Genomic DNA, 27929 nt, shown 5'->3' with positions numbered 1-27929 from the left:
ACTAAAATAACCTACACACAATGGTTTGCGTATTCAATCGGCGTTGCTGCAGTTGATCACCATGTTTTCGTTCAGCAAAGCCCAAATTTTTGCACAGAAGCATGAGAACATGAGTGCCTGTGCAATAGAGCCATAGTGTAGTATTATGTCGCGTCGAGATCAAGGATTGCATCTCTTGACGAATTGGGAAAGATCTTCTTGAATGGTTACTAGCTCTAAATGTTGTGTATCCATTCTATAAATCAAACGAATGTAACTATCCTAGTGTAACTCGAAGATTTAGCTCAAGGATAATACCTGATCAAAGCACAACATCTAGATGCTTATAGAACATGAAAAGGTAGGTTCAAGTTATAAATGTAAACCCCTGTAGTTAACGACTCGCTCAAAAGTCTTCATCTCAAAATAGAGATCCCAAAATACATACAACACATTAGGTTTCAATATTAAAAGTATTGCGTTTCAGGGCGAAGATCTCTCGATAATAGTTAGTATAGTGTTTATTCATTTTTTTCGTGTCATTTGTACACTTGTTTTGCGAAGTAATGAAATCCATGCATTTTGTTCCCCTTCTGTTTGTGTTCGCATGATATATAATCGCTTGATTCCATTCCCAGCTTTGTGTCCTGGCACTGTATGAAATGATACGCCTAATCCGTCACCTCGGAGCGCAGTAATGCCTTCCAACGAAGTCTCATTTGCGTGTATTTCAAAGCCATATACAGCAACAGTGCCTTCTGCTGCATTCTGTGATTGAGCGTCTGATGATTTTCGCATAAATGAACCTAGGCCAGAGGTCTTCTTCACTTTAGATATTTTGGCAAGATTCTCTGGTGTGAATGGTGTGATTTCAGCGCTTTTCAAGTTGATGATGCCTTTATAGACGAGCTTGTCTTTATTATCTTTCTTGTTGGTATTGCTGCTGGATGCTTTGATCTTTTGACAGTACATGAAAATGTCGTTGTATAATAGGTAAGTGCGCGTATCTTGTGTTGATTGTGGATTTGAGATGTCTACTCTGGTCAATAAGCCAGTGATATAAAGTCTACGCGAAGTCGTAACTGAGGCAGGATTATCGGTTATTGACCAGTTTGCTTCCAGCACTCGAACATGAGCCAATCTGTCTTTTGTGCTATAGCGATATGTCATTAGTGAATCATTCAATCTTTGGTGGAGATATACCTACATGGCTCTCCACTCTGACTCACGCTGAACGAATTTCTCCTGTACTTTTACTAGAGCTCTATAGTCGGGATGTGATGGCTCTGTTGTTGCTGCAACTTGTGTGATCAAAAGGTGGTAATTTGATATTTGCATTATGGGCTTTTTGAGATAGAATAAAATATCTTTGAAGCTTTGAGTATTCGCCCGCGATACGCAGCTCTAATTGCATGGTATTAAGTGTCATTACAACGTGCTAGTATATATTATTCAGTCTTACATCCATAAATTTTGTGAATGCCGACGATCTCTTGTAGAGAGTGTCGATTGTTACAATTGTATTAGGGCATATGCTTAGATAATTCTCGTAAGCTGCTGTGCGTTCGAACTATAGCATTTCAAGTCATTAGTTGTGGAGAAGTCTTGGTATTAACTGGGTATTGGATAACTTACGAAATGTGCAAATATGTCAGAGATGAATTGCGTTGGGCCCCACATTTCTAATCTGAAGAGATCTATTAGGCATCGATTCCTTTCTTTTTTTTTTGCAGCTGACTATGTATGTGGCCTACCTGTCTTTTAGTCCTCGAAATAGCTCTTGATGTGCTTTTGTAATTTGCTTTGTGATTTGGAACAAGTCAATTAATGCCTTCTCAGAGCATAAACCAGGATGTTTCTGGAATATGTCTGCATTGGATGATTCGTGTATCCAATTATCGATAGGCTCCAGATAATAGTATAAAAAGTACTCCATCTCATTGATATGCTGCTCCTCCAATTGACACATTTGCTTTACAAGCTGCAACTTTTGTGCGACGTTCCTTGCGGCATCCGCCACCTGTCTTTCTAATATGAGACATACGAATCAGAACAATTTTCTCATGTACATTATATAATACATAATGTTACATACCATAAGGTTCTGATTCCACTTGATCATCTTCAAATGTCGTGTATATTTCATCGATAATGGCTAAATCGTCCAGTAACTGATTGAAGTGTTCTGATCTTTGAGTTATGAATGATAATTGATCTGCTGTCTCCTTCTCGAATGAGTCCATGGAAAGAAAACTATCACTTGCGCTGCTGCTTGTCAAATGGCTCTGCGCCGATGATGTGACAGATGGATATTTCCATAGACCGTTGTTGTTGTCGTAATCGCTGCTCGTTGCTATTGAACTCATTGTGATGTAAAGGAAAGATGAAAATGGGTGAGAATGAGAAGAAAAAAGAAAAAGAGAAGAAGTGTGCCGCAATACCTTACTTATCTGTTATCCAAGAAAGTTATTGAATCTTGTTCTTGCTTTAGATTCCCAATACCAAATGTGTGTGCGAATATAATCAATCTTTGTTCCCGAGCAAAGAAAAAAAAAAGCCATGATTGTTACACATTTTGCCATATTCTTGGTCTGTTTTGAGCTTGTGATCATTTCTATAAACACGTTGAATGTCCTACTTTGTAAAATATAGTAATAAATAGTATAAAGAGTGATTTGCCAAATCGCTCTCCTTGATATGGCAAATCTGTGTGTGTGTTTTTTCCAGTGCGGCTGCCATGTCGTGCCTGAGTACTATCAAAAAAGCTTATCTCATGTAGAGTATGAGCGCAATACAGCACACAATCTATATGAAAATGGGGTTCTTCACCCAGACAAGATTTCCTGATTTATCATTTTCCGTTGTCCCCGGTTGTAATGCCCTTTTAGTGAATCAGATGCGAAAGAAAAGCTCACTGCATTTATTTAGGTGACATTGTCGTACCACTCAGCAAACAGCATCATAACGGTGATCTCCCTTAAACGCAGCCCTCGACGCTGTGCGTGTGTACTCTTCTGATCACACATGATTCAGTTTATCTCCTATAAAAATCAGTGGGCTTATCGCCATAGAGTACATTATCCACCCCTGTATATTTTTAACATATTAAGCAATAAATCACCAATGTTATCATACTTTATCTCTTTGAACCTTGCTCACATCGATGATGCGATATTGTATGTTAATGTATTCATATAATCTAGTATACATTTAGTTTCGTCAACTCGCTGATATCACATCAATCTGCAAGCACGATATCTTGCGTAACGATCTCGGGTTTTCTTGTCAGATGTATAGTAGCTTTGACCTCTTCCAATGTTCGTGATTTGAAGGGCTCCAGAAGGTTATTCGCATTTGGATTGTATCAATGTCTGACTATGCTTTCTCGCCTTTGAGATGGAACGATTTGTACATATCTATGGCACTTGCTATAGCAACTGACAGTACAACCCGAAATGCCACTCGTTGAAATTACAACGAAAATAGCGTTTTCCGGTAAAGCAACATGAACACAGCATTTAAAGCTTTTTTTGATACTAGAAACCCCTTTTTAGAAATTTCACATCAATTTGAAATAATACATGAAGCATTCTTTGCTTTGTATATTTTTATCTCGTGGTATAAGAAGCCTCAAGAACCAGAGCAAAATCAGCCTCTATAGTCGATCAACTTCTGGTGAATGTAACTCTAAATCGCTATTTTCGATTTTCAAACTCAGCTAAAACAAAATGAGCAGGTTAACTATGCTTTGTACGCGAGGTTTTCAAAGAATGCATGGTTTTGGGTTAATAGCTCTAGTATTTTATATGGTAAATTATCTGATTCGGGGGAGGCTTCAAATATGAACTTGCATTATTATATTCGGTTACTACAGATTAAACATTGCTGCCATGTTGGCAATGATGTGTGGTTATGAGGCTCTGTTATATAAAATGCAAGTGGGAACCTGATACCAATCATGAGCACGAGTCTTTTACAGATGAAAAAGCATTTCTCCAACAAAGGATTAGTAGTAGTTTTAATCATCACTTTGGCTTGGCTTATTTCTCAAACGCGTGGATCTTCGCAAGCTGGTCTCTTGCTCGAAAGCAGACAAGGATCAAAGTCTAATTGCTCTCACATGAATGAAATAGGTGTTTTAACAGGACCTATTATTACAATAAAACGATGGAATATCTCTTAATCATTACAAGTGCGAAACATGACTGAATAACCAAAAGGAATCACATGAAAACATGATGCTGTTTCAAGAGCATTGGATCAGGTTGTCAAATTAATGGTACATGCGAGACGAAAAGGCTCCCTGGTCATGACATCAATCACCATAAACAAATTAACAATCAACCATAGATATTTGCATCAAGTGTGTGTGTGTGTGTGTGTGTGTGTGCTAAATATATCACTAATTGGTATATGATTTTGATGCATGATTTATAGTTTGCTCCTGATTTACGTCGAGATACTGAGTGTTCCTTTTGTGGATTTAGAGTGAAATCATTCACATCACAAAGAAAATTAAGTCCTTCCTTTTAGTTTATATATAGATCCTTTCGAAAATACAGAATCGTAATGGCAAGGCATCTTTCACAGCAAAGAGCAGACATCTAATGTATAGTAGCACATACAATTTCTTTTTAATAGTGTGCTACCAACGCCAAAAATAGAGCTGTATTTATGTCTTGACCCCACACAACCGAAAATCAGAAACCTTTCAGGTATGCACTATTTGTATCATGTATACAGAACGCCGTCTCGTCGTGAAATTGGCTTGATGGGTCATTAAGGATAGATTATGTCTTGATTTCATTATCGCTAATGGAAACTTCAAAGAGGTCAGTAGAGAACACTGTTACAAAGCTAAATTGACTGTTTGTCGGATTACACAGGGCATAAGCTAAAAACAGGTCTACAACAGCACTTGTTTAGAAGCGTATGACTGAAAATGTATATAAATGCTGTCTCTTGGTGCCTCTGTCGCTTGTTTTCTTCTTTTTCTCTCTTCATCAAGAATGCTATAACATTATAAGGAGCACTTTATACCCTTATATTTCACTCTCACCACAATCACATTTCTCACAACAAGACTGATTCAGTGAACCCTTTTCATACATATACACTCCTTTCATCAAAACCCACATCCTTTACGATCCTTTCACCTCTCTCAAATCAGTTGTCCCCTTTCTCTTTCTCTTATTTTATTATTGAATGAACTCCATCTCCTCGCCTTATCAGCAAATCAATTATCAAATCTATACTGCTACCACTACATCTACTATTAGCAACTCTCTTAAACGTAAACGTATCATGAAATCTGTTCATTTCGCCGAAAGAGCTATTGTTCTGGAAACATACTCTTCAGACGAATATGATCGCTCTGACATCTTTTCAGCGCCTGTACTTTATAAATTAAATCCAACCATACAACCTCCTAAATTATCATTAAACATTGATAATGTGCCAAACTTGGTTCGAGATTCTGAAGATGAGGAATGCAATTTCTCTAGTGCAGAGAATAGCCCCAATACACCTCCACCTTGCAATTCAATCTCTAACGCATCAAAGAGCATTGCTGACCACTACTTTCAGCAACAACAACAACAGCAGCAGGGAATGAAGAAAAAGAAGCGCCCGCTCCTCACAGTCAATACAACCATGTGTGCAGATCCCTTGTTCTTTACAAGTTTAACGACAAATTACAAGAATGAAAGCACAACAGCAAATAACGATTTTTTAGTACCTGTCTCTGCTATTGATATATAAATAAATCGACATGTCGTACAATCAGATGTTGTACAGTCGCCTCTTTTTCTATATTAAATGGGTATACGGTGCTCGCGCAAAGACAATGTCAGAAGACGACTCAAAATTGTGTCTTCTACAAACACTGCAAGCTTAATTGCACATGTCCACGCAAACAAATGCCATCACATCATAATGAATAATACACCCACTTGCCTGTAGAGTGCATTTTTCACTTGATGATCCGCAAGCAGAATTGTTCGCTTATTCTATTTGCCATAAAGTTTGGTCCCTGGAAAGATAGATGGAGATAGCGGCATTGCTCAAGACATGATTCAATCTGGCAGCAATATCCATGGTGGTGACATGCTGATTGATTGGCCTAGATAGATCTTGGCTGTTTCGTGCTGCATAAATAAGAGGGCGTTTCAAGTAAGATGCAAGCATCGATAGAGAAAAGTGCAAATCATTCGACAGATGCAGTAATGCCAAACAAAAAAAAAAAAAAAAAAAAAGCCCTGTACCAGTATGATCGTAATTTAAAAAGAAACAATTAGCCTACAACCTTCTCCACCTTTTTCTTCCTCTTTTTCACAACATGGAGAATCAGCAGCTACATGTGGACACCATACATCTGAAAACCACAAAGCAGGCGTTGGAAACTTCGCATACAGACCGACTATCAGACACAGCAGAGGTGGTGCGTGAGGTGTCCAGAAAGATCGGTAAATATCTCTTCATTGGACCATCACAGTTGATGTGTACTCACAACCTTGCGCTAGGAAAGACAAAGGTCAAATGGGATAATCCAAAGACTGTCATGGTAATCACCAAGCCGGGAGATATGTCATTGATTGGCATGACCAGGGAATTGGCTCTCTGGTTCATGAAGACGTCGAAAGCGTGTCAAGGTGTTAAAGTGTAACTTACAGTAAAGCGGAAACTCTTAAATGTTGATTTTCTAACCATGCTTCATCCCTTTTCAGATTTGTGGATCAAAAGCTGAAAGCATCAAAGGGCTTCAAATACCAAAAAATACTGCAACATTGCCCAGAAGCAGAGGAGAGATTGGGGTTTTGGACACCTGAAATATGTGCAATTCAACCAAAAATGTTTGATTTCATTGTCACTGTGAGTAGAAGTCTAGGAGCATCTGAGGGAATGTAGCTAACTCGCTTTATTTATGCTGTTAGCTTGGTGGTGATGGGACAGTGTTGTTTGCCTCATGGCTATTTCAGACCTATGTTCCGCCTGTCATCCCCTTCCACCTTGGTTCACTGGGATTTCTCACACCATTCGATTTTGAGAAATTTGACATATACCTGACAAAAGTGATGGACAGCGGCATGCGAGTGAATCTGAGGGGCAGATTGACTTGCACAGTGTACAGAAGAGAATATCAAAGCGAAGGGCAGAAAAAATCCGTCAAATTGCGCAATGTTTTACGTAATCCTGTAACTGGAAAAATCAAGATTGGAGATTGGTGCACAGAAAACAAACTTCAAAAGAAGCATCGAAAAAAGTTTGGCGAAGTGGATGGCGAAGATTACGGAACAGAGGAGGAGGATCTGGATGAAACAGAAGACGAGTTTGCAGAGAAAAGACAAATACCTTGCTTTACCACTGTGCCTGTAGAAAAATATCAAGTCATCAACGATTTAGTGATCGATAGGGGACCAAGCCCCTATATGAGTTTACTAGAGCTTTTTGGAGATAACAAACATTTGACTACAGTACAAGCGGATGGCCTAGCCATATCAACTCCCACCGGTAGTACAGCTTATTCCGTATGCTTTGCGTCAAGAGAAATTACGACTGGATATTATTAACATCTTGTATACTTTAGCTATCAGCAAATGGGTCTTTAACGCATCCCGAAATCCATGCAACATTAATCACACCCATCTGCCCGCATACCCTTTCATTTAGACCTACTTTGGTGCCTGATTCCATGGAACTTCGTATCTGCGTGCCGTTCAATTCCCGAAATACAGCCTGGGCTAGTTTTGATGGACGTGGAAGAATTGAGCTAAAACGTGAGTTGTATATATAGTGTGTTAGTATGATGGTGCAAACTAATTAATAATGGCTTCAGAGGGAGACCATATCAAGGTCACTGCATCCAAATACTCATTTCCCACTGTTTGCAAGCAGGATCAAGCAACAGATTGGTTTAATTCTCTATCGAAATGTCTGCATTGGAACAAACGAGAAAGACAAAAATCGTTCGCCATCGTGGAATCCAATAGAGGTGCGCACAAAAGCACACCAACGACTCCCAAATACTCGAATGGACATCAAGGGCTCAGTATAACTTCATTCAGCGGTAGCTCCAACCAAAAGAGCTCTTCACGAAAGAACTATGGCTCTTCAAATAGCCATAGTCGATCATCCTCGCCGCCGCTACATCAACAAAAGAAGCATTCAAGCGAAACATCACCTTCATCTTCGGCCGATGGCTTGCATGATGAAGTGTTTGCCATGTTTATAGAGGATGAATATCAGCATGCATCCGACGATGAATTTGATGATGAGAATCACACTGAATCAGCACATTTTTTCGACTCTGATGACGGATCTGATGATCTCTCATCTATAGAAGATGGCTTCAATGGCTGGACAGATGAAGAAATCATCAAAGCTCGATTTGCAGGAAGACTGACCAAGGAGATGGGCAAACTAAACATGTCAAAATAATCTTTTCTGTATATTTTTTTTATATTTTTTTTTTTCGTGTGTGCATGAATTACGATTGATTATAATAAATACAATATCGATGCGAGGAGCCACAAGGAAAAACCTGATACTCGAGCTCCTGGAACGATTGCTTATAAGAACCACACTTAAGTTAGAAACAGCTAGCTTTTCTTACAGATCTTACGGCAACTTCGTCTCATCTCATCATAGAAAAGCTTGTATTTGGCATTGGTGTATCTGGTACATCCCGTTGTTGTTCTGGAGTAAGAGGCCGTGAGATATATATGGGTGATATAATATCAGTGCTACCTTCCTGGCAGTATTATATAAGGGCCGTGCAATCATTCGTACTTGACGCGTAGATATTGGGGACTTCAGGATCTGCTATGTCAAGTTCAGGGGAGCTCGAACTGCTTGGGGCAGTGTTGAATGAGAATGCTTCAGTAGCGACACTTTAGATTATCGATAAGATTATTAATGGGCATTCTGTAAACTATGCTTATCAAAAGAGTTGCAGAATCAAACAAATAAATTGCTTTTGGGGTAATTGAGAGCTGCAAGTGTCGAATGTACATAATAGAAATGAGCTTTTAATACGCTGAACCTTAGGGCGAGACTGTAAATATGCCATCTTTTGTAGAAATTAAGCTTAAATCTTCCTGATAGCTCATGCTTCAACACATCAATGAAATGAGTCTCACAGCAAGAGGCAAGAATAGCATCTTTCACGGGATGTCTGAACTCATTGCAGTGCTTAGGTATGCAGTATCTCATACGCCGGTGAATACAGCGCTTTTTCTTATAAATATGATGAATCGAGCAAGGATCATTGGTATACGCTGCTTTGATCTAATACAAGACCCTCTAGATTTAACAATATCCACTACTGGAATTTACACCTCTACCGACCTTAAAGAAGCGCTCGCCTTGGATATGATTAGTGTAAGCAGAGCACATGCATTATTCACTTTTCATAGCAGAACCATATTGATTTATTCCATTTGGTTATATATTTATTTTCAAGAATTGTAAAAATTCGTGATATTTTGTGAAATACTACTGATCCATTCCTTAACACCAGCAAGAGAAATGTATCCGGTAGGCCCATCTACAGCTGTGATGAAGGGGATGGACGCATTGATTCGTTGCGCAAGGTTAGCAGCAGTAGCAGGATCTATATCCATGGGGATGGCACCTCCAATGATTGCGCCAAGGATATTCGATGTTTGGTTGCTATCACTACCGCCAGCCGCTGTTGGATCAATTTGTCCAAACAAATTGTCGCCAACACGAGGGATCGCCTTGTCCCAAGCAACGTCTTCTTTGAGCATGTCTACCAGATTGTTGATACGGTCGTTGGTCTTGTTTGGGTTGATCAACATGCTTGTAAAGTTAGCAAGTAGTTCATTGTATTGCTTGTTGAATTCAGGGACCTGGAGCATTTTTTTCATCAAAGGTCTGGTCTTTAAACCGGGAAAAGTGCTGTAGTTACCACTCCACATGTCAGTCAACCTGAACATGGTGGAACCAAAAGTGAGATCCATATCGGATGGAATGTAAAAGTAATTGCCTGCCTCCAGGTTTTGATAAACATAATAGTTATCTGCCATGGCAAAATACCCATCACTATAGCCAAGTAGCACCTCGAGAGCCATTCTAGTGATTGTTCATATTAGCTCATCCATAGCCTTTGCGGTATTTTCAGTGAATACTCACGATCTCAAGAATGAATCTGTATCCAAGTGCTTCTTCCAAGTAGCTACAGCATCGCTTTGATTTGTAGGTGCAGTAGTGATGAATTTAGTAAACTCTTGCAATGGCTCCCAATCGACTTTATCGCCCTTTGAGGCTTCCTCTTTGATTTTGTACTGTCCGTCTCCATATGCAGTAAGATTATTGATGTAGCTAAGATCAGATATATGTCCTTGAGCAGCGGATTGAGGCGTCATAAATACACCTTGGTAGAGATACCCATTTTTAAAACTAGTGCTTCCATTGGCAAATGTATTTGCTAACCAGGGATCTTGAAATTTTTCAATAATACCAAAGAGACCTAATGGCTGGTCATTCATAAAGACACGCACATACGAAAACTCGGCAGACGCAAGACCAACAGATTTTACAATATCGTAAGCTAGCTGCTCACGAATATAAGATGGATCCGTATCTAAAGCGCGAAGTTTGACTCTTTTATACCCGTATAAGCGATCGTGCTTGTGCAGTTTAAGATTGTAGGAGAGCTTCGGTAACCAGCGGGAGCTACGGCCAGCAAGAGATACTTTTACGTCCTCGTAAAACAAGGTGTTGTTGAGGCTGACGTATGAAATGCTGGACTCGACAGACAAGTCGGCTGTGCTATTGCCGTGCATTTCATCAAACAACTTTTGGTTTCCAGAGATGTGAATGGATGGTATTTGGCCATCCTTGTGTAGTTGAGACGATACTCGCTTGATGGCAGGAAGAGGTGGGAAAAGCTGAGGCAACTGAGCGACAGAATAGTTGTTCCATGTGCGGTTGAAGAATTCGTTTACTGTGTTTTGCATGACAGGAGCTCTTTTGAACGACTCTTCAACGACAGTGTTGTTTGGGTAGATTTTAACGTAATTGTAACCGGATTTAGCTGCTGGTGCCATGCCAGAATACAGAATTCTTGCATTATTGTTGCGCAATTTCAATGGAAACGTGGTATTGTCGACTGTAACGCCCATTGTTTCGCTTCGGTTTAGCAAGTTGACGACGTTGTACTGTATAATGTGGCCCATTTCATTTTCTGCCACTGTTATCGAGGTCAGCAGACCCAACGCAAAAAGACCGAGTAGAGTCATCGTAGCTATTAGAAGAAGAGATCTGTTCAAAATGCATCACAGGCATTTCACTTTATACACGCTTTCAAAGGCAGGGAATCTAAATCATGCCAAATCGAGAGACTTTTACTATCAGAACTATAAAGAGCTTTTCATCTCTAAAAATCTTCATTGGACATGCTTCTGAATAGGCTAATGTGTTTGATCTCAATTGACGTAAATCATGACAATTGAAAACCATGCTTTATTGTATGTCTTACAATTGAAGATGATAAAAGTGAAACCTTGTCCACGGCTTATAATAAATAACTGTTCGCGTACGAGGTTTTCTCTGCAAGGAGATTGTGAAATCAAATAAAACTATAACCCTAGGCATTTATGGCTGAGGAAAAGATATACTACTACTCCTTAAAGCATACAATGTTGCACTATAGTTTCCAACAATTAGAAAGATTGTCTGGTAGTGGGTTTCCAGAATAATACTGCTGTAGCAGCAACGCAAACACTATGTTGAAGTAGTATTTGTTATATAATTTTCCTTGCATAAATACATTTAAAGGACATTTCTCACGTCGAACTATTATGCAATGGATGCTAGATTAAACGCTTGCACCTTAATATACTTTTGAATAAAGAAAAATTTAAACTTTAATTATTTGGACACCCTTTTATTACAAAAACAAAGAGCATGATAAATGACAGATCAATAGGACATCAACTATTTATAACCCTTTGGTCCCTGAATCTCCGAGCCAATCAAATCACTTAAAAACTCTGCTGACCTAAAAAAAAAATTTGCGAGAGTTTCCCCTTGTTTTGATGTGAGGCAAAATTTTAAGCTCAGCTATATAGCAAAATAGCTGTTACTATCATCAAACTTCCCTCAAGTGCTAGAGCATGCCTTACTACACCACCTAGCTTTAAATTCAGGCATTGAGACCCTCAATCATCACTAAAGTAAGTAGCGATAACCAAGTGGAGGCAGCCTATCTACCTCCTAGCCTCGGATAGAGTCTTGTTGAGCTTCAGTGATAGGCACATCCACCACAACGTAATAAAGAGGTATGCTTCAAAGAAACATAATAGAACAAAGTACAGTAAAGGAAAAAAAAGAATACACTATAAGAGTATAGTAGTATGTACGCATGAAAGAGATACTCACATAAAGTGAATGAAAGAAAGGCATATCATAAATACAACAAAAAAGTTGTTGTATTCAATGCACTGCAATGATGTTCTCATTATATTCTTGTTGTGGCAACAAGAATACATACATGAGCAACGTGCATGATAATAGTATGATGTAAAGCAACACAAGTACGTACAACTGCAGAAGCAACAGTAGTATGAGTGTTTAATGCAACATAATAAGTAACATTGTTTCATGTGAAGCGACAGAGGCAACACAAACAGCAACCCACGGCCATATAACAAAGTATTACCAGGGCAATACAAATATATAGCAATGTATCATGCTTATTGTTCGTACATACAAAGCAACGGTATTGCAGATAACTGTTGAGCTGATCATATCACAGCCAACGAAAGAAAGAAAAAGAAAACGCAACAAAGCAAACATCATGAATGCATTATCACGAGAAAGGAAGCAATAGTACAAACGTCCAGAGAAGTTTTATATCATTGGGACCAGAAGAAAAAAGCTACTTACCACCTACCACAGCCCGAGATAGAGCAGAAACCAGTATATACCAAAGACAGCAGACCAAAGGATACGCAAGCACCAACAATAAACGATCAAAGCGGCCACTACCGAGGGTGCAGTAACAAAAAAAGACTAGAAGAAATAGGTCCCAAGTAGGGCGGTTCCAAGTACAACTACAGTATAAAACGCGTTAACATTGTATCCTACGTCTATTGCACAGTTATTAATCATACTTACTTCAGTTTAATCAACAAAGGTAGCGTTATATTATGAGTAGAAAGCTTGCATAGTATAATATATATAAAAAAAAACGAAAAAAGGAAGAAATGCTAATAAAAGGCTGAGGCTGAAAGACGTCACTGTTATCAATGCACTGCAAAGTAAGCACCAGAATCTGATAGCTTGCTACAAGGCAGCAAAGCAAGATATGAATTAGCGATTTTCACTACAAGGTTCGCCAGCACCTTACCTGTTAATCTGTTACATGTAATTAAGAGGTTATATTTGACAAGGATAGCGAATTTTACGTTTGAATTGAGCCACATACTAAAGAAAAAGGCAGTATTTTAAACTATCAATAGCCCAGCCTCCAAATGCTCAAATGAGGATTCATGGATTTCTGAAATTGCTCAGCCTTAATATCATGCAATTTTGATAATAACACTGCTTTCCAGCTAAATAAAACTTAGGGTAGAATCTAAAGGAAAATCTAATGATACCAATTTTAAGTGTTTTGGCCGACGTTATTAGGCTGATTTTGATAGAATAGTTTTTGTCAGTCTGGGAGAACCAAACGTATCGAATAATGACATAATATAATTGAGTGGTAAGCATGCTTCCTTATGGCGATAGTTGACGTTTCCGAAATATATGTGCTCATACTATATCGGATACGGTTCTCTTGTGGTAGATATTCATGTAAGAATTAATATGTTTCCGTACTGAAAGTATCACACTCTTGCGGATCATGACTAGCTGGCTGCTATTCCAAAGTGGCTTCTTTGACAATGCCATCAATCTAGTCACATTGGATAGCTTAAATGCAGAAAAAAAAATTCAGTGATCGTTGATCTCTTTCTTCTATAACCTTATCATGTCAAACAAGAAGCAGCAGACAAAGAAAGAATCTAGCGTCTTGTTGGGTATTCCAGATGGAGGCATTGAAGTTGATAACGATGCTTATATCACAAAACTAGGTGGCTTGCCTGTAAGGAAATGTTGCATTGTTCCTTTGAGCTCATACTGACATGTTTCTCCCCCCCCTCAAATAGGTTTGGCTTGAGCCAAGCAAACCACCTTCCTCCAAGGTGTGCGAGTGCCGCATCTGTCACGGTTCCATGTATCTGATTTTCCAGAGCTACGTTCCATTACAAGAGTCACCATATCATCGAGTGTTGTATGTGTGGGCTTGTAATCGACGATCGTGTATGAGAAAGGAGGGCAGGTAATACGCAGTACAAAGCACTCGCATTTTCTACATTAGATAACTCATAATCTGTTGTAGCTTTTCAGTGATTCGATCGCATGTTGTAGATCAAGCTTATTTGAAAGCACAACGTCAAAAGGAAGAGGAAAAGCGTAAAAAGGAGGAAAAGAAGAAGGCAGCTGCTGCCAAGCAACAACAGGCCTTTGGAAATGGATTTCAGTTGGGAGATTTGTGGGGCAATTCAGCAGGCTCATTTGGTTCAACTCCATCTACAGGCGGTGGCTTTGGTATGAAAAAGCCAACAGCAGCATCCATTGTGGCATCGACACCTTTTGGAGCATCAGCCAAGAAGAGCGATACCAGTCAACAAGACCTTGTTGCGCAAATGAGCGAAATGGGCATTCAAGATCCTGTAGATACAGCTGCTTTACCGCAATTTCCTGGGCAATATTTGTACATTGATGAAGAGAGAGTAGACAACTATGAATCGATGGGCATTGACATGAGTCGCTATAAAGAGTATTTGGATATGGAAAAAGACATGTTGATGGACATTGATGAAGGAGGCAGTAATGGAGAAACATGGCAAGGCGAAGCATATGAAAAACAGCATTTACCAAAAGGCGTTGACAAGCAATTCAAGAAATTTACAGAGCGAGTTGAATGTGCACCATCACAGTGTGTACGTTATGAATTCAATGGACAGCCGTTGTTTTACTCTGGACTGCGACCTCAAGATCAACAGCTCATTACAAGTCCTTGCAAATACTGTAAAGGGCCTCGTGTGTTTGAATTTCAGTTGATGCCCAACATCTTGTCGATTCTACCCACCACTGAATATGCGACCAAGGATCTCGGTGCTACGAAACCCATTGATGCCAAGGTAAAAAACGTGGATGCCAAAACTGTATTAGATAGCTGGAATGTCGGTATGGAATTTGGCACCATTTTAGTGTTTGTGTGTCAAAAGGATTGCCATCAAGGCTCGATAGAAGACGTGTCTTATATGGAGGAAACAGCATTAGTGCAATACGAGACAGACTAGAATAAATCTTATGTACAAATATGATTTTTGGTTTTATTTATGTATAAAGATGTATATTTATAAGCAATTTAGTTCAACTTCTTGTTGACTTCATTGGCAGCCTTATCCTTGGCCTCATCAGCATAGTTTGCGGCCTTCTTTGCTCCAACCTTGGCCTCGTCCTTGGCTTCATTGAGTCTGTGTTCAGTCTTTTTGGCACCAAGACCGACAGCATCAGCAGCCTTATCAATCACACTACCGGCAGCAGCAACACCTTCCTTCACAGTATCCAAGATGCTCTTCTCAGTAGGAGCCTTTTCCTTCAAGTTTTCGGCAGTTTGAGATGCTTTTCTCTTTAATTGTTCAGTCTTATCAGAGGCAGCGTTGGACATGTTCTCGGCAGCTTCAACACCTTGACTAGCCTTCTTACCCAATTCCTTGTTGACGCTGGAAGCAGAGCTCTTTAATTCTTCAGACTTGTTGGAGGCTTGTCTCTTGAGCTCTTCAGTTTTGTTGGAAGCGGCATTGGCAGCATTCTCAGCAACTTCGACACCTTGACCAAGCTTCTTTCCAACTTCCTTGTTCACAGTAGAAGCAGAGTTCTTTAAATCCTCAGACTTGCTGGTAGCTTGTCTCTTGAGTTCCTCAGTTTTGTTGGAAGCAGCATTGGTGACATTTTCAGCGCCCTCAATAGCGTCGCCTAATGTCTCACCGACCTTCTTATTGACATTATCGGCGACATTCTTTGCTTTATCGACGACGGTTTCACGGTAGATGACAGAAGAGAGGTGAAGAGAGGAGGCGGGGACATAGATGGCCTTGGAAGCAGTAGAACGACCGATGGCGGCGAAGAGAGTAGATTTAGCTAAGATGGAGGACATTTTGTGTGTATTTGGTGTATAAAATTAAATTTAATTGATAAGAACTTGAACGAGATGCTCCACAAATGGCTCTTTATATATGTTTTATTCTTTGTTTTTCCTTGCATAAACAAACTTTCGACTTATGTCATGATGATCAATTGATCTGGCTCTTGAATGGGCGGTATCTCAAACCACTGCATCATACCTTTGTCAGTTTCATGAAATAAGGTCAATTCGTTTGTGCAACCAGCGAAGAGTTAATAATAAGAAACTTGTATTATGCCAGTGCCCAGACGCGATGAACTGATGGATGATGAAAAAAAGGCCAATTGAGCCCATCAATTGACTTTACAAGTAAACTCGCGCTTCGAAGATGGATTTCAATTTCAACATTGGCCTGTACATGTCGACACCATGCATGTGAATGTGTTGCGATTCATGGCTGATATAAATAGAATAGGTAATTGGGGAGCGGCAGATAATCCCTGAAGAATATACCATTAGACCTATGCCACAAAAATGTAACTAACGGTCAGAAATGACGCTATAGTTCTGGTTATTACAAGATGTTGGTTTAAACCACGAAACATATTTCACCAGTGCATGCTTGTCGGGCAGATCTTGACAGTGAACTTACATCAGTGTGGAGAGGAGCCAGGAAACCGCTAGACACATTAAAAACTACTAACAATACCGCTTATTTCATTGTAATAGTCAATTGATAGCTTAGCAAACTACTAAAGGCCATTTGAAATTCATGCTGATAGCAAGTAGAACTGATTGGACATTTCATCAGCTTGTTGCAGCATACACAAAGATACTCGCCTTGTGCAATACGTTTGGATGTCTTGTGATAACATGAATTCTCCATAATATGGTATCGAAAATTTGAAACCTGATGTTCTCTTTCTTTTTCAGGGGAAAAAGACGATTAGCTGCAATATCGATAATATTCTCCTTGTCTGAATATTTGCCATGCGCAATGTCTCCATACAGAAGCAAGTCTGGCTATATAATTGCTATGCTCATCGCAAAAGCAGCAAAGCTTGATAGAAGGCAAGTTTGCCTACTGATGCCTCTTTTTTTTTTTTTTTTTTTTTTTTTTTTTTTTCCTTCTTTTAATTGTTCAATTATATCGAGTAGAAACATCTCATCAAATGGTGATCATCCACTTATTTCAAACCCCATTTTCGTTGCCTTCTCTCTCTCTCTCTCTCTTCCTTTTTCGTTATATTAACCAACATGAATGCTGAAAAGAACAACGCTAAAGATGCTCGGCCACGAACCCCCAGCAACAACAATACAGCAACCTACAGAGATTTAGTCATCTTTGAAGAGCGATTACGAGGAAACATGACACGGTTACTTAAGCGAAAGAGAAAATATGAGAGTAAATAGCAGCTATCACTCTCACAGACACAACACAGACGCTAAAGTTCATATTCATAGCTCTCTTGGTCAGTTTGTTTGTGTCGCTTGCTTATTTTTTTTATGCTGTGTTCATAGATCCAAGCAAAGTAAGTGTGTTAAACTGCACAGTGTGATAGCATACTCATGTTGAACGAAAAAATAGGTGTTCATGTTCCATTTACTAAACACAATTACTTTACTGAGTGTGGCAGGTGGTTTGGTTTTCTTTTATCGGTCTGGCATGTACTCTGAGAAGATTGTTTTTGCGCAAAAGTAAGTAGATGCTTGCATGGATCAGTGTGTATTGCCGGGTATTCATCTTTCATGCCCTCCAGATTTGTGCCCCACTGCAACATTGCATTATCATCATTCAACCTACAGTTCAACACGGAACAAGGCGGTGGATTGAGCTTTTTGACAAAGATCCCCAAGCAGTTCCAAGAGGGATTCGAATCATATAGAAAACAATATCACGCAAGAAAGAAGGCAAGGCAAGCAAAACTAAAGAAATCATCATCTGCGCAGTAAATACCTGCAAATAAATACCCCCATTCCTTTATTTAAAAATCTGTAACTCTTCCACCAAAACTCCAATCGTTGTGTTTGACAGGTTCGTTCTTTGGACCATTGACCTCACCGGTCTTTGGGTTTACGTCGCCAGTGAACTCTGGTCTAGGCTTCTTGATGGCATCGTCGTGAATATCGTTAATATCACTGGCAGCATCTCGGGATTGCTTCTTTCGGATAAGATCAAGCATTTCTTGCTGTTGCTTCTTGTTGCCGAGCGGCAATGGGCCAGGTCTATTGAGGGATGTGTATGTGCGACGGATGCTGTGTCTGAGCATAATGTGTGTGTGTATGTGTGTGTGTACAAAGGAGTGAAAGAGAAGCAAGACTTGATATCTCATTGTTTGGTTATTTACTCGTCACTCTGAGGCAGGCTGGTGGGGCATGAATAGAATGAAATCTTATTAGTCACAGACATTTCGATTGGAATAACCAGAATGAAGTCGTCTCTTTCAACTAGCCCTCTCTTTCTGGCATCTGTACAATGTATAGTGAGCAAGAACTATTGTAAATGAGTTGCTGATAGTAAAAAAAAAACAAGGTTGTAGATTTTGCCACGTAAACTGCAGTCTTTAGGGTGGTAAAGGAGAGCCATTTCTCGTAGCATTTGCAAAGTTGACCCATAACAGAGAATTAAATACGGTATATCAGCGTTTCGTAAATAACAAAATGCCACTTTCTGTAGTTATTGGCCTCAGTAAAGCATATGTTTGAACGCTTTTTTACAAACATAGTATATACAGATCTAAGCAAGCAATAATAGTCGCACAATCATCTCTATTTTCAACAACGTTAGCTTTAAAAGCATAAGCCTGAAGTGCAGTATGATCCTACGTCTTGATCCAGGGTCTCCAGAAACATCGCATCTTGGAGAATGCTTCAAATTGCATTGGCATTTGACAAAATCGAGATGTGCGCAATAAGATGCAAAATCTCTCAATTTGTAACGGTTTACTTCCAAACATTTGCTCTGACGAATTGCCTGTTGTACGCAAAGCCCTCGAGGCTATTAAAAGAAGAGTGGGACCCTGTATCGTATTAACAACATTCAAATTAAATCAACCACTGATTCGCACGTGCTTTGGTGTAATATTGGTAGAATCCAACCACCAAGGATTAGAATCGAGCTCTACTACGACTAGATGCGACATTCGTGATGATGACAAAGATTAACCTGATGCTGGTACCTATTCTAATGTTTAAGCTTCTATGTTACATTTTCAATTATAAACAAGTTTCATCTTGTAAGTATATAATCGACATTTTTGAAAAAGCATGTGATTCTACAGTATATATGAAGTTCGTTACCAAAGGAAACACAACACGGCGTTTCAAATATATGGAAACAAGAAAATTGTCAAGATCGATAAGATTTCTCTTTTTCCTCTTCTTCTCTTTCTTTCAGTCTTCAAAAACAAAGCAAAACAAGCATGGCAAGTGTTAGGAAAAGACCTTTAAAGGTAGTGACAGACAGTGAGGACGATCAATCAGACTCGAGACAAAAACGAGATCTACATATTACAAGCAAAAGAGTGTCAACGATAGCAGAGGAGAAGGAGGACAAAAAGAAGGGTTATGCTGGCTACTCGCATACACTGCCCATTCACACAATCACCAAGGCTTCCGTGCTATCCAAGGAAGCACCGCCCGAAAACTACAGTGGGTTTCTAAGACTAGGCAGTAAGTCTTTCTTTTTGGTGAGAATGGATAGAAAATGTTGCTAAACAGTATGGATACAGTGCTCGTTCTAGGCGCCAGCAACATTCGACTGATCATTGAAAACTGGATGAAGTATGGTCTTTTGATTGGAGTCCCACATCACAGCCATATACCCGTACGAGATCTTGGCCTCTTTATGCTGGCTTGGTTGAGCGTTCCTCTCAGTCTATTAATATCTCTAGTTGTGGAGTACGGCATGGGCAAACTAGCAGTAGCCGCCAAAAATGCCAAACCTGATTTCTTGAAAAAACTGGCTATTCTGGAAAGAGTTGTGGCAGTAACACATGTATCTCATCTTGTATTCTTGTTGACTTTTCCCTCTTATCTTGCGTATACGCAAATCTACCATCCATTGGGTAAGTTGTGTGCGTGTGTTTCGAGGGTTTGGGTTTGGGTTTTTTTTTTCTTTGGCTTGTCATTCTCACACTCAATGTCTTGTATAGTTGGCTCAGGTGTTATTGTTATTTGTTTGATTACCTTTTTGAAATTGACCTCATTTGCTCTGGTCAATCATGAATTGCGCCAGGCGTTTGTGCAGGGAAAATCCGAAGATTTCTATACCGAAGATGCTGCTTATCCCAACAATGTCAATGCCAAAAATCTCTTGTATGCCTTCTTTGCTCCAACTCTGTGCTATCAGCCATCCTATCCTCGCTCAGAAAAGTTCCGCAAGTCCTTCTTCTTTAAGCGTGTTGGCGAACTGATTACATGTCTTGTCATGATGTATGTGTTGACCGAGCAATATGCGAAACCCACATTGGCCAATTCGATCCAAGCATTGGAGGATAAAAAGTTTGTTACCATTGTCGAGCGTGTATTGAAATTATCAACAACAGCTGTGGTGATCTGGTTGCTTATGTTTTATGCTCTGTTCCATGCCTTCTTGAATGCATTGGCAGAGGTATTGCGCTTTGGCGATCGCACATTCTACTTGGCCTGGTGGAACTCTGGCAACTTGGCAACTTACTGGCGTCTCTGGAACAGACCTGTGTACCTCTTCTTCAAGCGTCACGTGTATATTCCAGCTGTTCAACGTGGAGTCCCACCTGCTGTCTGTCAATTGTTGGTCTTTTTGATCTCTGCGTTGCTGCATGAAGTGTTGGTAGGCATCCCCACTCATTCCATCACTGGATTCGCATTCTGGGGCATGCTGGGCCAAATCCCCTTAATTGCAATCACACATGGCATCGAGAAATGGAGAGGCAAAGGCACCTCGCTTGGTAATACCATCTTTTGGTGAGTGGTGTATATATGATTTGTTTGTTATTTATCGCTCACATTTTGCTTTTCATAGGATCGTGTTCTGTGTGGTTGGTCAACCCACCATTGCTCTTTTATACTACTATCAATGGACAGCCACTCACAAGTTTGACTCTAACGGAAACACTGTTTAAGCCACTCCCTCCTCTTATTTATTATATTGGCGAAATCAAATCCCTTCCAAAATAAACTTTGTCGCGTGTGAATAGTCATCACATAATACACAGCACTGGCGATTGCATTAAATTACCTTATTTGAAGTTTAGTGGCTGACAAGATCTAGTTTGCTACTACACATGAAAGAAAAATTGATTCAAAAAGATCAGCATCCTACAGCGCCCTATAAACAAGTTTCTTGGACAGATACATGCAAACGATATCGGAACACATTCACCCACATTTGGTGCAAATCGCCCTTATGTCTCGTTGTCTCCTGGATGTGCATGGAGAATAGGATGTGGGGTTACATATCATGTGATACAGGGAAACGGCCAATGTCCTTTGGATTATAAAAAGAAGGTACTTTTTGAATGCTTTCTCCTTGTTTCCTTTTCTTCACAATCATCGCATCCTACTGAAAATGACAGAAAACAAGCACTTGGTTCAAATGAATGCAGACATTGAAAATGCTCGTAAAAAGGCAGATTTCTCCAGTGAATCCATGCTGCATTTGCTTCGTGGAGGCCCAAAAGCCATTGAAAAGTTGAATCAAATGAGAGCTTTAGCAGAGCAAGAGCCCCTATTCGACAAATCCAAGTTCCCTTTCCAAAGTCGTCAAGAAGTATGTATATCCATTTATGCAGAGGTCTTCTTGTCTAAATAGGATTTCAACGTATATAGCAACTGTATCAATCGTTGCTCATTTCAAAGCGATTGATCGACTTGATTGAAGAGAAAAACCTAGGCGACGAAGAGTTTGCCACCTTGTTCAGACAGCTTGAAATGCTGACACCTGTAAGTTCATTCGGCATGCCATCTGTATGCGTCACTTTACTCATACTGTTTCATAGCTTGCCCTTCATTATTCAGGTACACACATGTAAACTATTTTTATGCGCAAATATTGATCTTTTTGCCACAGCTTTCATGCCTGTCATTAAATCACAAGGCACAGCCGAGCAAGTTGAAAAGTGGTATAACGCATCCAAGAGACATGCCATCATTGGCTGCTATGCACAAACGGAACTAAGGTAAATACATGAAATGTGTGTGTGTGTGTGTGTGGCAATGTGAATCTAGAGTAAAATTGACATGCTGGCTAGTCATGGCTCCAATGTATTGGGATTGAACACTGTCGCTGTGTACGATCAAAAGTCGGACGAATTCATTATCCATAGTCCAGATCTGACTGTAAGTATCTCAGTGCTATTCTCAGGCCCTTGATGCTCACCTTACAGCCTATTCTAGGCTGCTAAATGGTGGATTGGTGGTTTGGGTGTCGCCAGTACGCACGCTGTTGTACAGGTAAAAAAAAAAAATTCCCAGTAATCGCTTCAAGCATTGGATATTTATGGCTTCGGCGGATATATTAGGCTCAACTAGTGATTGCTGGAAAATCACACGGTCCTCATCTATTCATCGTTCCCATCAGATCGCCAAGTAAGTTGAATAATACGAAATGCACCGTGTGTAGATGATCTAATTGCTCTCATAGTTGATTTGAAGCCTTGCAAGGGTGTTCGAGTAGGCGACATTGGACCCAAGGCTTACGGTGGTTTTGCTACTACAGACAACGGATGTAAGTGGATGTTGAGAGTACATGCCCAACTATGAAGCAAATAACTAACAATCAATATACAGATGCTCTCTTTGACAATGTTCGTATTCCTCGAGAAAATATGCTTATGAAGTTTGCTCAAGTTACCAATGACGGTAAATACATTCCTCCTGTCCACAACAAACTGTCCTATGGCAGCATGGTAAAGCTTCGTGTGGATATTGTTACTGACGCTGGCTGGAAGTTGGCAAAGGCCACCACCATTGCAATTCGTTACTGTACAGTGCGCCGTCAATTCCACAACCCTCCTACCTTCAAATCCGATAATAATCAACTGGAATCTCAAGTTATTTCCTATTCATCTGTTCAACATCGATTGATGCCTCTTTTAGCCAATGCTTACGCTCTTATTATAGCTGGCGAGGGCTTGTACTCTCAATTCAACCAACTCATGGCGCAATTAGAATCCAACGACGCAAAGCTACTGCCTGAAATCCACGCTACTTCTTGTGCTCTCAAGAGTTGGAGCACGCGTCGCTCTACTGATGGCATAGAGGAATGCCGTAAAGCTATGGGTGGCCATGGCTACTCCATTTTTAGTGGTGTCGCTGATTTGTTTGCCACCTTTGTGCCATCCAACACTTATGAAGGCGATAACTTTGTATTGGCCCAACAAGTCGCTCGCTTCTTACTTAAGCAGTTGCAGAATGTCGTCAAAGGAAAGCAAGTTACATCCACCACGGCTGAATACCTCTATACTTTGGTTGAAGGAACGGATCAAGTCTTTCGATTTGAAGATGTCAGTCAACAGATTTTGGATCCTGAGGTGCAGCTCAAGCTCTTTAGCATGCGCTCTGCTCGTCTTGTTGCTGATCTTGGTCAACAGTTGCAAAACGGAAGAGAGTGGTCTGATTTGAACATGGAGTGTTGGGCAATCAACCTTGCGCATGCCGAGTATTTGATTCTCAAGACTTTGATTGCCAAGATAAAGGCAGTGGAAGCTTCTGAATATGCCAACTTGGCTCCTACATTGAAGGCCATTTCAGACTTGGTAAGTATTTGATTACTAACACAGCTTGATGTAATGCTTATGGATTATTTAGTTTTGTTTGTCCACATTGGGCTATTCATCATTAGCCACCTTCCTATCCACTGCTACTATCCATCCTTCAGATCTCAGCAGACTAAACGAGAAATACCGTGAAGCCATCTCTAAAATCTCTAACAATGCTGTACCGCTGACAGATGGTTTTGGCTTTACTGACAGAGAACTCAACTCTGCTTTGGGTAAGCAAGACGGCCGTGCCTACGAAGCATTGTGGGACGCTGTTCAAAGGAATCCCGTCAATGGTGAAGAAGAGAAAGCTAAACTCGGAGTAAGTGAATTAAATTTGCATAAAACTGGTAGTAGTTTCTAATAATACTGTCCATTGTGTAGAACTTGGTATTGGAAATCCTTCATCGTGGAAACAACTTGGAATACATCAAATCTGCTAAATTATAGAGTATAGCTCTGTTTAATTAACTGATATCTATTATATAGTATACTCAAATATCAAAATAAAGTATTCAAGCTAAGCGGTAGTCCTTTCGAATTCATAATCCCCATTTAATCAGCATCCCAATCATCATTATCATCGTCAGAAAGGCATTTAGTAGGTCAGCCAGCACCAGCGCCACCCGCTAAAATCAATTCAAGCTCAGTTTATTTTTTCTATTCAAGATTGGACAGATTTCGTCATTTTTCGACTTCTTTCTTCTATTTTGTGATATTCGACTATATAAACTGTGATGATCACCCTACGCTTCCTAATACATTCTTGAAACACTTTTCAAGGCGCTTCCAATGGTGCTATCTGTAATAGATGTTTTGACTCAACCTATCGAGCAATTTTAGAAAGTATGAAATAAGGCTTTTGGCCAAAATATCAAAATTTTGCATATGAAAACCTCGTAAAAGTAATTTCAGAAGTTGCTTTGGGTCGAGAGAAACATTTTAATTTAATATATTCCATAGTAAAAGTCTTCATTTTCAAGGTGAAAAATGCGATCGTTTGATTTTCAATGAAAAGCATGAGGTACCCCTCATGGTTTTTGGTCGATTTTTGGCCATGTTTTTTTGGTCCCCAAAAAGTTGAGCAAAGGTGTCAGGAAGTTACTACTACTCAAGTCCAATTGTTTGGCGTTATTCCGGTGGCTCGAAAAGGTCTACATGCCAAGATATAAAGGCATGAAAGCAATCAAATTTGGCTGTGTTTCATACATTTGCTTGTCAATAGGCGCGTTTTTGTTATGGTACAAAGACGTAAAGACATTGTATGCATTAATCTGGATTCAGAGCGTGCTGTTACATCCAAATATTCAGTTGGAAATATTAAATTGAGTGGTACTGTTGTATCGCAGTATCATAGCACAATGATACAGCTTCTTAAAGAGGTGATGGCAGTTGTAAGGTGCACTGGGCATTTTAGACGCGATAGATAGTCTGCATCTATTATCTAATACTTTTGTAACTACATTCAAAAGGCAGCTGGATAATACCATATGCTTTAGATACATTGATTTGAGCTACGTTGTAGCTTCCTAAGAAATTTGGGATGCTGTAATGTACCACTGAAATCATTAAATCTCGGTATTCAGAAGGCAATGTCCGTCGTTTTCCATGCTCCTCGATAAGCGAAGCCTATGGGAAGTGGCTCACTGGCAAAATATGTATATTGAAAGGTGTCAAAAGTATCAGAAATAGAAGTAGCCGTTAGCATCCTTGGCATGAACCGAAATAGCTTATGAAAAAAAAAGACAGTGGTGCTCAAATGCATTCAAATTAGTTGTATTTTGATTTAACATTAAGGGTCGAAAGCGAAATTAGATGTAACAACATGAGTCCAACAGCAGCTGTAATCCTTGGCCTAGAGACCTGTCATCATACACTGTGCAGATCTTGCCTTGTTTGATTAAACTGGTTTTGTTCTGTCAAGAGATAATTGACATCCACATGATATCCGGGGACTATATAATTAGGTAGCCCATAATGAAGGCTATGAGGTTTATTATCGTAGAATCAATGAATCAATGAATCTGGATAGTCTATCTGACTCTTACTATTTAGACCACGCTTTAAACACTTTTGTAAACTACAAAACTAGTTCAAGTTGCTACAAGAAACTCTTTTGATTCAACTTCTGATAATTGGAAGCAGTAAAAAAAAAAGGACATGTACCGTTTTATATATATATACATTGAAATGAATGAAAAAAGGGGGGCGAGGAGATATCTAAGATTAGAGATATATGTATGATGCGAGTACGTATAAAATGTGAGTTAAGGGGAGGAGGTAGGAGGGATTGTTATTATGTAAGTTTTGACATGTTCCATTATATAATAGGAAATCAAGAGAGGGCCTTCTTGACAGCTTCCTTTTGGCTGTCTGTCAAAGAGGTAGGGAACTTGACATCGTAAGTAATGAGCAAATCGCCCTTTCTGCCAGTCTTTGAGTTTGGCATACCCTCATTAGGAACACGAGATTCTTGGCCAGAATGAATAACAGATTTGGTATTGTTGACACTTAAGGTGCGGTCATCGAGCGTCTTAATAGTCTTGTGGAATCCAGTTAAAGCCTCCACCAATGTCAATGTAATAGTGATACGGAGGTTATCGCCTTCACGCTTGAATACACTGTGAGGTTTCTCTTCAACAATGAATTCAATGTCTTGGGTTTGACCATTTTCGAGTTCGTCACCTTCGCCAGGGAATCTAATCTTGGTACCAGCCTTCCATCCAGGCTTCACGTTGATGGTCAAAATTTTGTCTGTGGAAACAGGACGACCAGTGGCACCATCACGCAATTTACGAGTAACCTTTAAACGTTTAACTGCACCCTTGTAGAGATCCTCGAGAGAGATAGGGAAGGGACGCTTGATAGCAGGAGGTTTTTCATCTTCGTATTGTTGAGCTTGTCTGAAACCACGACGACCGCCGCCGCCCATGCCACCAGGCATACCGCCAGGCATACCGCCGCCACTGCTGCTGAATGAGAAACCACTGGGCATGCCATCTCCTCCACCCATGCCACCCATGCCACCCATTCCTCCCATACCTCCTCCTCCTCCACCAAAGGAAGCAAAGAAGTGTTTAAAGATATCATCGGCATCAGAAGGATGGAAACCGCCGCTAGCACCGCCTGGGCCACTTGACGTGAAACGGAAACTGCCACCACCAGGGAAACCCCCAGCACCACCACCAGGGAAACCTCCAGCACCGCCTTCCTCGGGAGCAGGACCGCGTCCTTTGAGGCCTTCTTCACCATATTGATCAAAGATAGCGCGCTTGTTTTTATCACTCAATACTTCGTAGGCTTCACCAATCTCTTGAAATTTGGCGTTAGCGACATCTGACTTGTCCTTGTTTCTATCAGGATGCCATTTCAAAGCTATGTCAATGAGTTAGTACACTCATTCCAAAACGCATAAATGGCCAACATATATGTCGGGCTATATATACATTACCTAATTTACGATAGGCTTTTTTGATAGTATCGTCGTCTGCATCTCTAGAGATACCGAGAATAGCGTAGTAGTCTTTGCCCATCTTTATAAAATTATATACAGTTATCAAGTAAACAAAAAGAAGAAGAAAAAGATGAGAAACAAAACATGGGATTTATATATATGCAAATAGCCCAAATTTCCAGTGTGTTCTACATGATGCAGCCAATGACATGACGTAAATGCCCATGAAATAATGGTGTTGTCGCTTTAAACATCCGAAGACATTCTGTAATGTGCTGGAAACATCCAGCATTTGAGCTTCGAAGACGTCTGCAATAGTATCAGAATTGTAGCAAAGTATAAAGGGCCATCTTATGCCAATCCAAAGCAACAAAGCTCCCAATGACATACTAAGCGAGTTCCTTGATCATTCAAAATCTCGAGACTCTTGTCATCATGAAGCCATCTCAATGGGTCACTGGCTCACCATCGAGCAAAAGCAAGTTTTGCCTGTCAAAATCCTCTTGAAATCTCTCTACACTACTCCTCGCATAATTCGACACTTTTTTGTAAC

The 27929-nt window shown here is 40.0% G+C and overlaps 11 protein-coding genes across 11 annotated transcripts; 6 read left to right on the top strand and 5 right to left on the bottom strand.

The window, feature by feature from the left end:
• Positions 1 to 504: 504 nt before the first annotated feature.
• On the bottom strand, positions 505 to 2345 carry ATC70_006843 (uncharacterized protein; the record flags this gene model as incomplete). Its single annotated transcript, XM_064826111.1, has 6 exons — positions 505 to 1132; positions 1187 to 1383; positions 1442 to 1549; positions 1615 to 1666; positions 1734 to 2007; positions 2075 to 2345. The coding sequence occupies 6 exons, from the start codon at positions 2343 to 2345 to the stop codon at positions 505 to 507; spliced, it is 1530 nt and encodes a 509-aa protein (XP_064687625.1).
• Positions 2346 to 5184: 2839 nt separating this feature from the next.
• Positions 5185 to 5739, top strand: SDH4_1 (membrane anchor subunit of succinate dehydrogenase, Sdh4; the record flags this gene model as incomplete). Its single annotated transcript, XM_064826110.1, has 1 exon — positions 5185 to 5739. The coding sequence occupies one exon, from the start codon at positions 5185 to 5187 to the stop codon at positions 5737 to 5739; it is 555 nt and encodes a 184-aa protein (XP_064687624.1).
• Positions 5740 to 6316: 577 nt separating this feature from the next.
• ATC70_006841 (uncharacterized protein) lies at positions 6317 to 8415 on the top strand (the record flags this gene model as incomplete). The annotated part of the gene is made up of 6 exons (XM_064826109.1): positions 6317 to 6443; positions 6501 to 6639; positions 6705 to 6849; positions 6912 to 7505; positions 7565 to 7754; positions 7814 to 8415. 6 exons carry the CDS (start codon positions 6317 to 6319, stop codon positions 8413 to 8415), a joined length of 1797 nt encoding a protein of 598 aa, XP_064687623.1.
• A 1019-nt stretch (positions 8416 to 9434) lies between these two features.
• ATC70_006840 (uncharacterized protein) lies at positions 9435 to 11240 on the bottom strand (the record flags this gene model as incomplete). The annotated part of the gene is made up of 2 exons (XM_064826108.1): positions 9435 to 10071; positions 10132 to 11240. 2 exons carry the CDS (start codon positions 11238 to 11240, stop codon positions 9435 to 9437), a joined length of 1746 nt encoding a protein of 581 aa, XP_064687622.1.
• A 2735-nt stretch (positions 11241 to 13975) lies between these two features.
• On the top strand, positions 13976 to 15353 carry smd1 (Sm snRNP core protein Smd1; the record flags this gene model as incomplete). The annotated part of the gene is made up of 3 exons (XM_064826107.1): positions 13976 to 14089; positions 14154 to 14326; positions 14387 to 15353. 3 exons carry the CDS (start codon positions 13976 to 13978, stop codon positions 15351 to 15353), a joined length of 1254 nt encoding a protein of 417 aa, XP_064687621.1.
• A 68-nt stretch (positions 15354 to 15421) lies between these two features.
• Positions 15422 to 16213, bottom strand: ATC70_006838 (uncharacterized protein; the record flags this gene model as incomplete). Its single annotated transcript, XM_064826106.1, has 1 exon — positions 15422 to 16213. One exon carries the CDS (start codon positions 16211 to 16213, stop codon positions 15422 to 15424), a length of 792 nt encoding a protein of 263 aa, XP_064687620.1.
• A 1224-nt stretch (positions 16214 to 17437) lies between these two features.
• On the top strand, positions 17438 to 18133 carry ATC70_006837 (uncharacterized protein; the record flags this gene model as incomplete). The annotated part of the gene is made up of 4 exons (XM_064826105.1): positions 17438 to 17585; positions 17645 to 17712; positions 17769 to 17878; positions 17941 to 18133. 4 exons carry the CDS (start codon positions 17438 to 17440, stop codon positions 18131 to 18133), a joined length of 519 nt encoding a protein of 172 aa, XP_064687619.1.
• Positions 18134 to 18165: 32 nt separating this feature from the next.
• On the bottom strand, positions 18166 to 18450 carry ATC70_006836 (uncharacterized protein; the record flags this gene model as incomplete). The annotated part of the gene is made up of 1 exon (XM_064826104.1): positions 18166 to 18450. The coding sequence occupies one exon, from the start codon at positions 18448 to 18450 to the stop codon at positions 18166 to 18168; it is 285 nt and encodes a 94-aa protein (XP_064687618.1).
• Positions 18451 to 19602: 1152 nt separating this feature from the next.
• ATC70_006835 (uncharacterized protein) lies at positions 19603 to 21285 on the top strand (the record flags this gene model as incomplete). The annotated part of the gene is made up of 4 exons (XM_064826103.1): positions 19603 to 19852; positions 19912 to 20247; positions 20335 to 21127; positions 21186 to 21285. The coding sequence occupies 4 exons, from the start codon at positions 19603 to 19605 to the stop codon at positions 21283 to 21285; spliced, it is 1479 nt and encodes a 492-aa protein (XP_064687617.1).
• A 446-nt stretch (positions 21286 to 21731) lies between these two features.
• ATC70_006834 (uncharacterized protein) lies at positions 21732 to 24372 on the top strand (the record flags this gene model as incomplete). Its single annotated transcript, XM_064826102.1, has 11 exons — positions 21732 to 21932; positions 21992 to 22105; positions 22162 to 22180; positions 22233 to 22341; positions 22414 to 22501; positions 22559 to 22615; positions 22684 to 22750; positions 22806 to 22889; positions 22952 to 23919; positions 23972 to 24244; positions 24307 to 24372. The coding sequence occupies 11 exons, from the start codon at positions 21732 to 21734 to the stop codon at positions 24370 to 24372; spliced, it is 2046 nt and encodes a 681-aa protein (XP_064687616.1).
• Positions 24373 to 26257: 1885 nt separating this feature from the next.
• On the bottom strand, positions 26258 to 27455 carry ATC70_006833 (uncharacterized protein; the record flags this gene model as incomplete). The annotated part of the gene is made up of 2 exons (XM_064826101.1): positions 26258 to 27297; positions 27374 to 27455. The coding sequence occupies 2 exons, from the start codon at positions 27453 to 27455 to the stop codon at positions 26258 to 26260; spliced, it is 1122 nt and encodes a 373-aa protein (XP_064687615.1).
• Between the last annotated feature and the right edge of the window lie 474 nt (positions 27456 to 27929).

This window comes from Mucor velutinosus, assembly GCF_035048745.1.
Source record: "Mucor velutinosus strain NIH1002 chromosome Unknown tig00001547, whole genome shotgun sequence".
NCBI classification, from domain to species: domain Eukaryota; kingdom Fungi; phylum Mucoromycota; class Mucoromycetes; order Mucorales; family Mucoraceae; genus Mucor; species Mucor velutinosus.
Note: the sequence above shows the minus strand (reverse complement) of the source record. Positions and strands in the feature narration are given on the sequence as shown.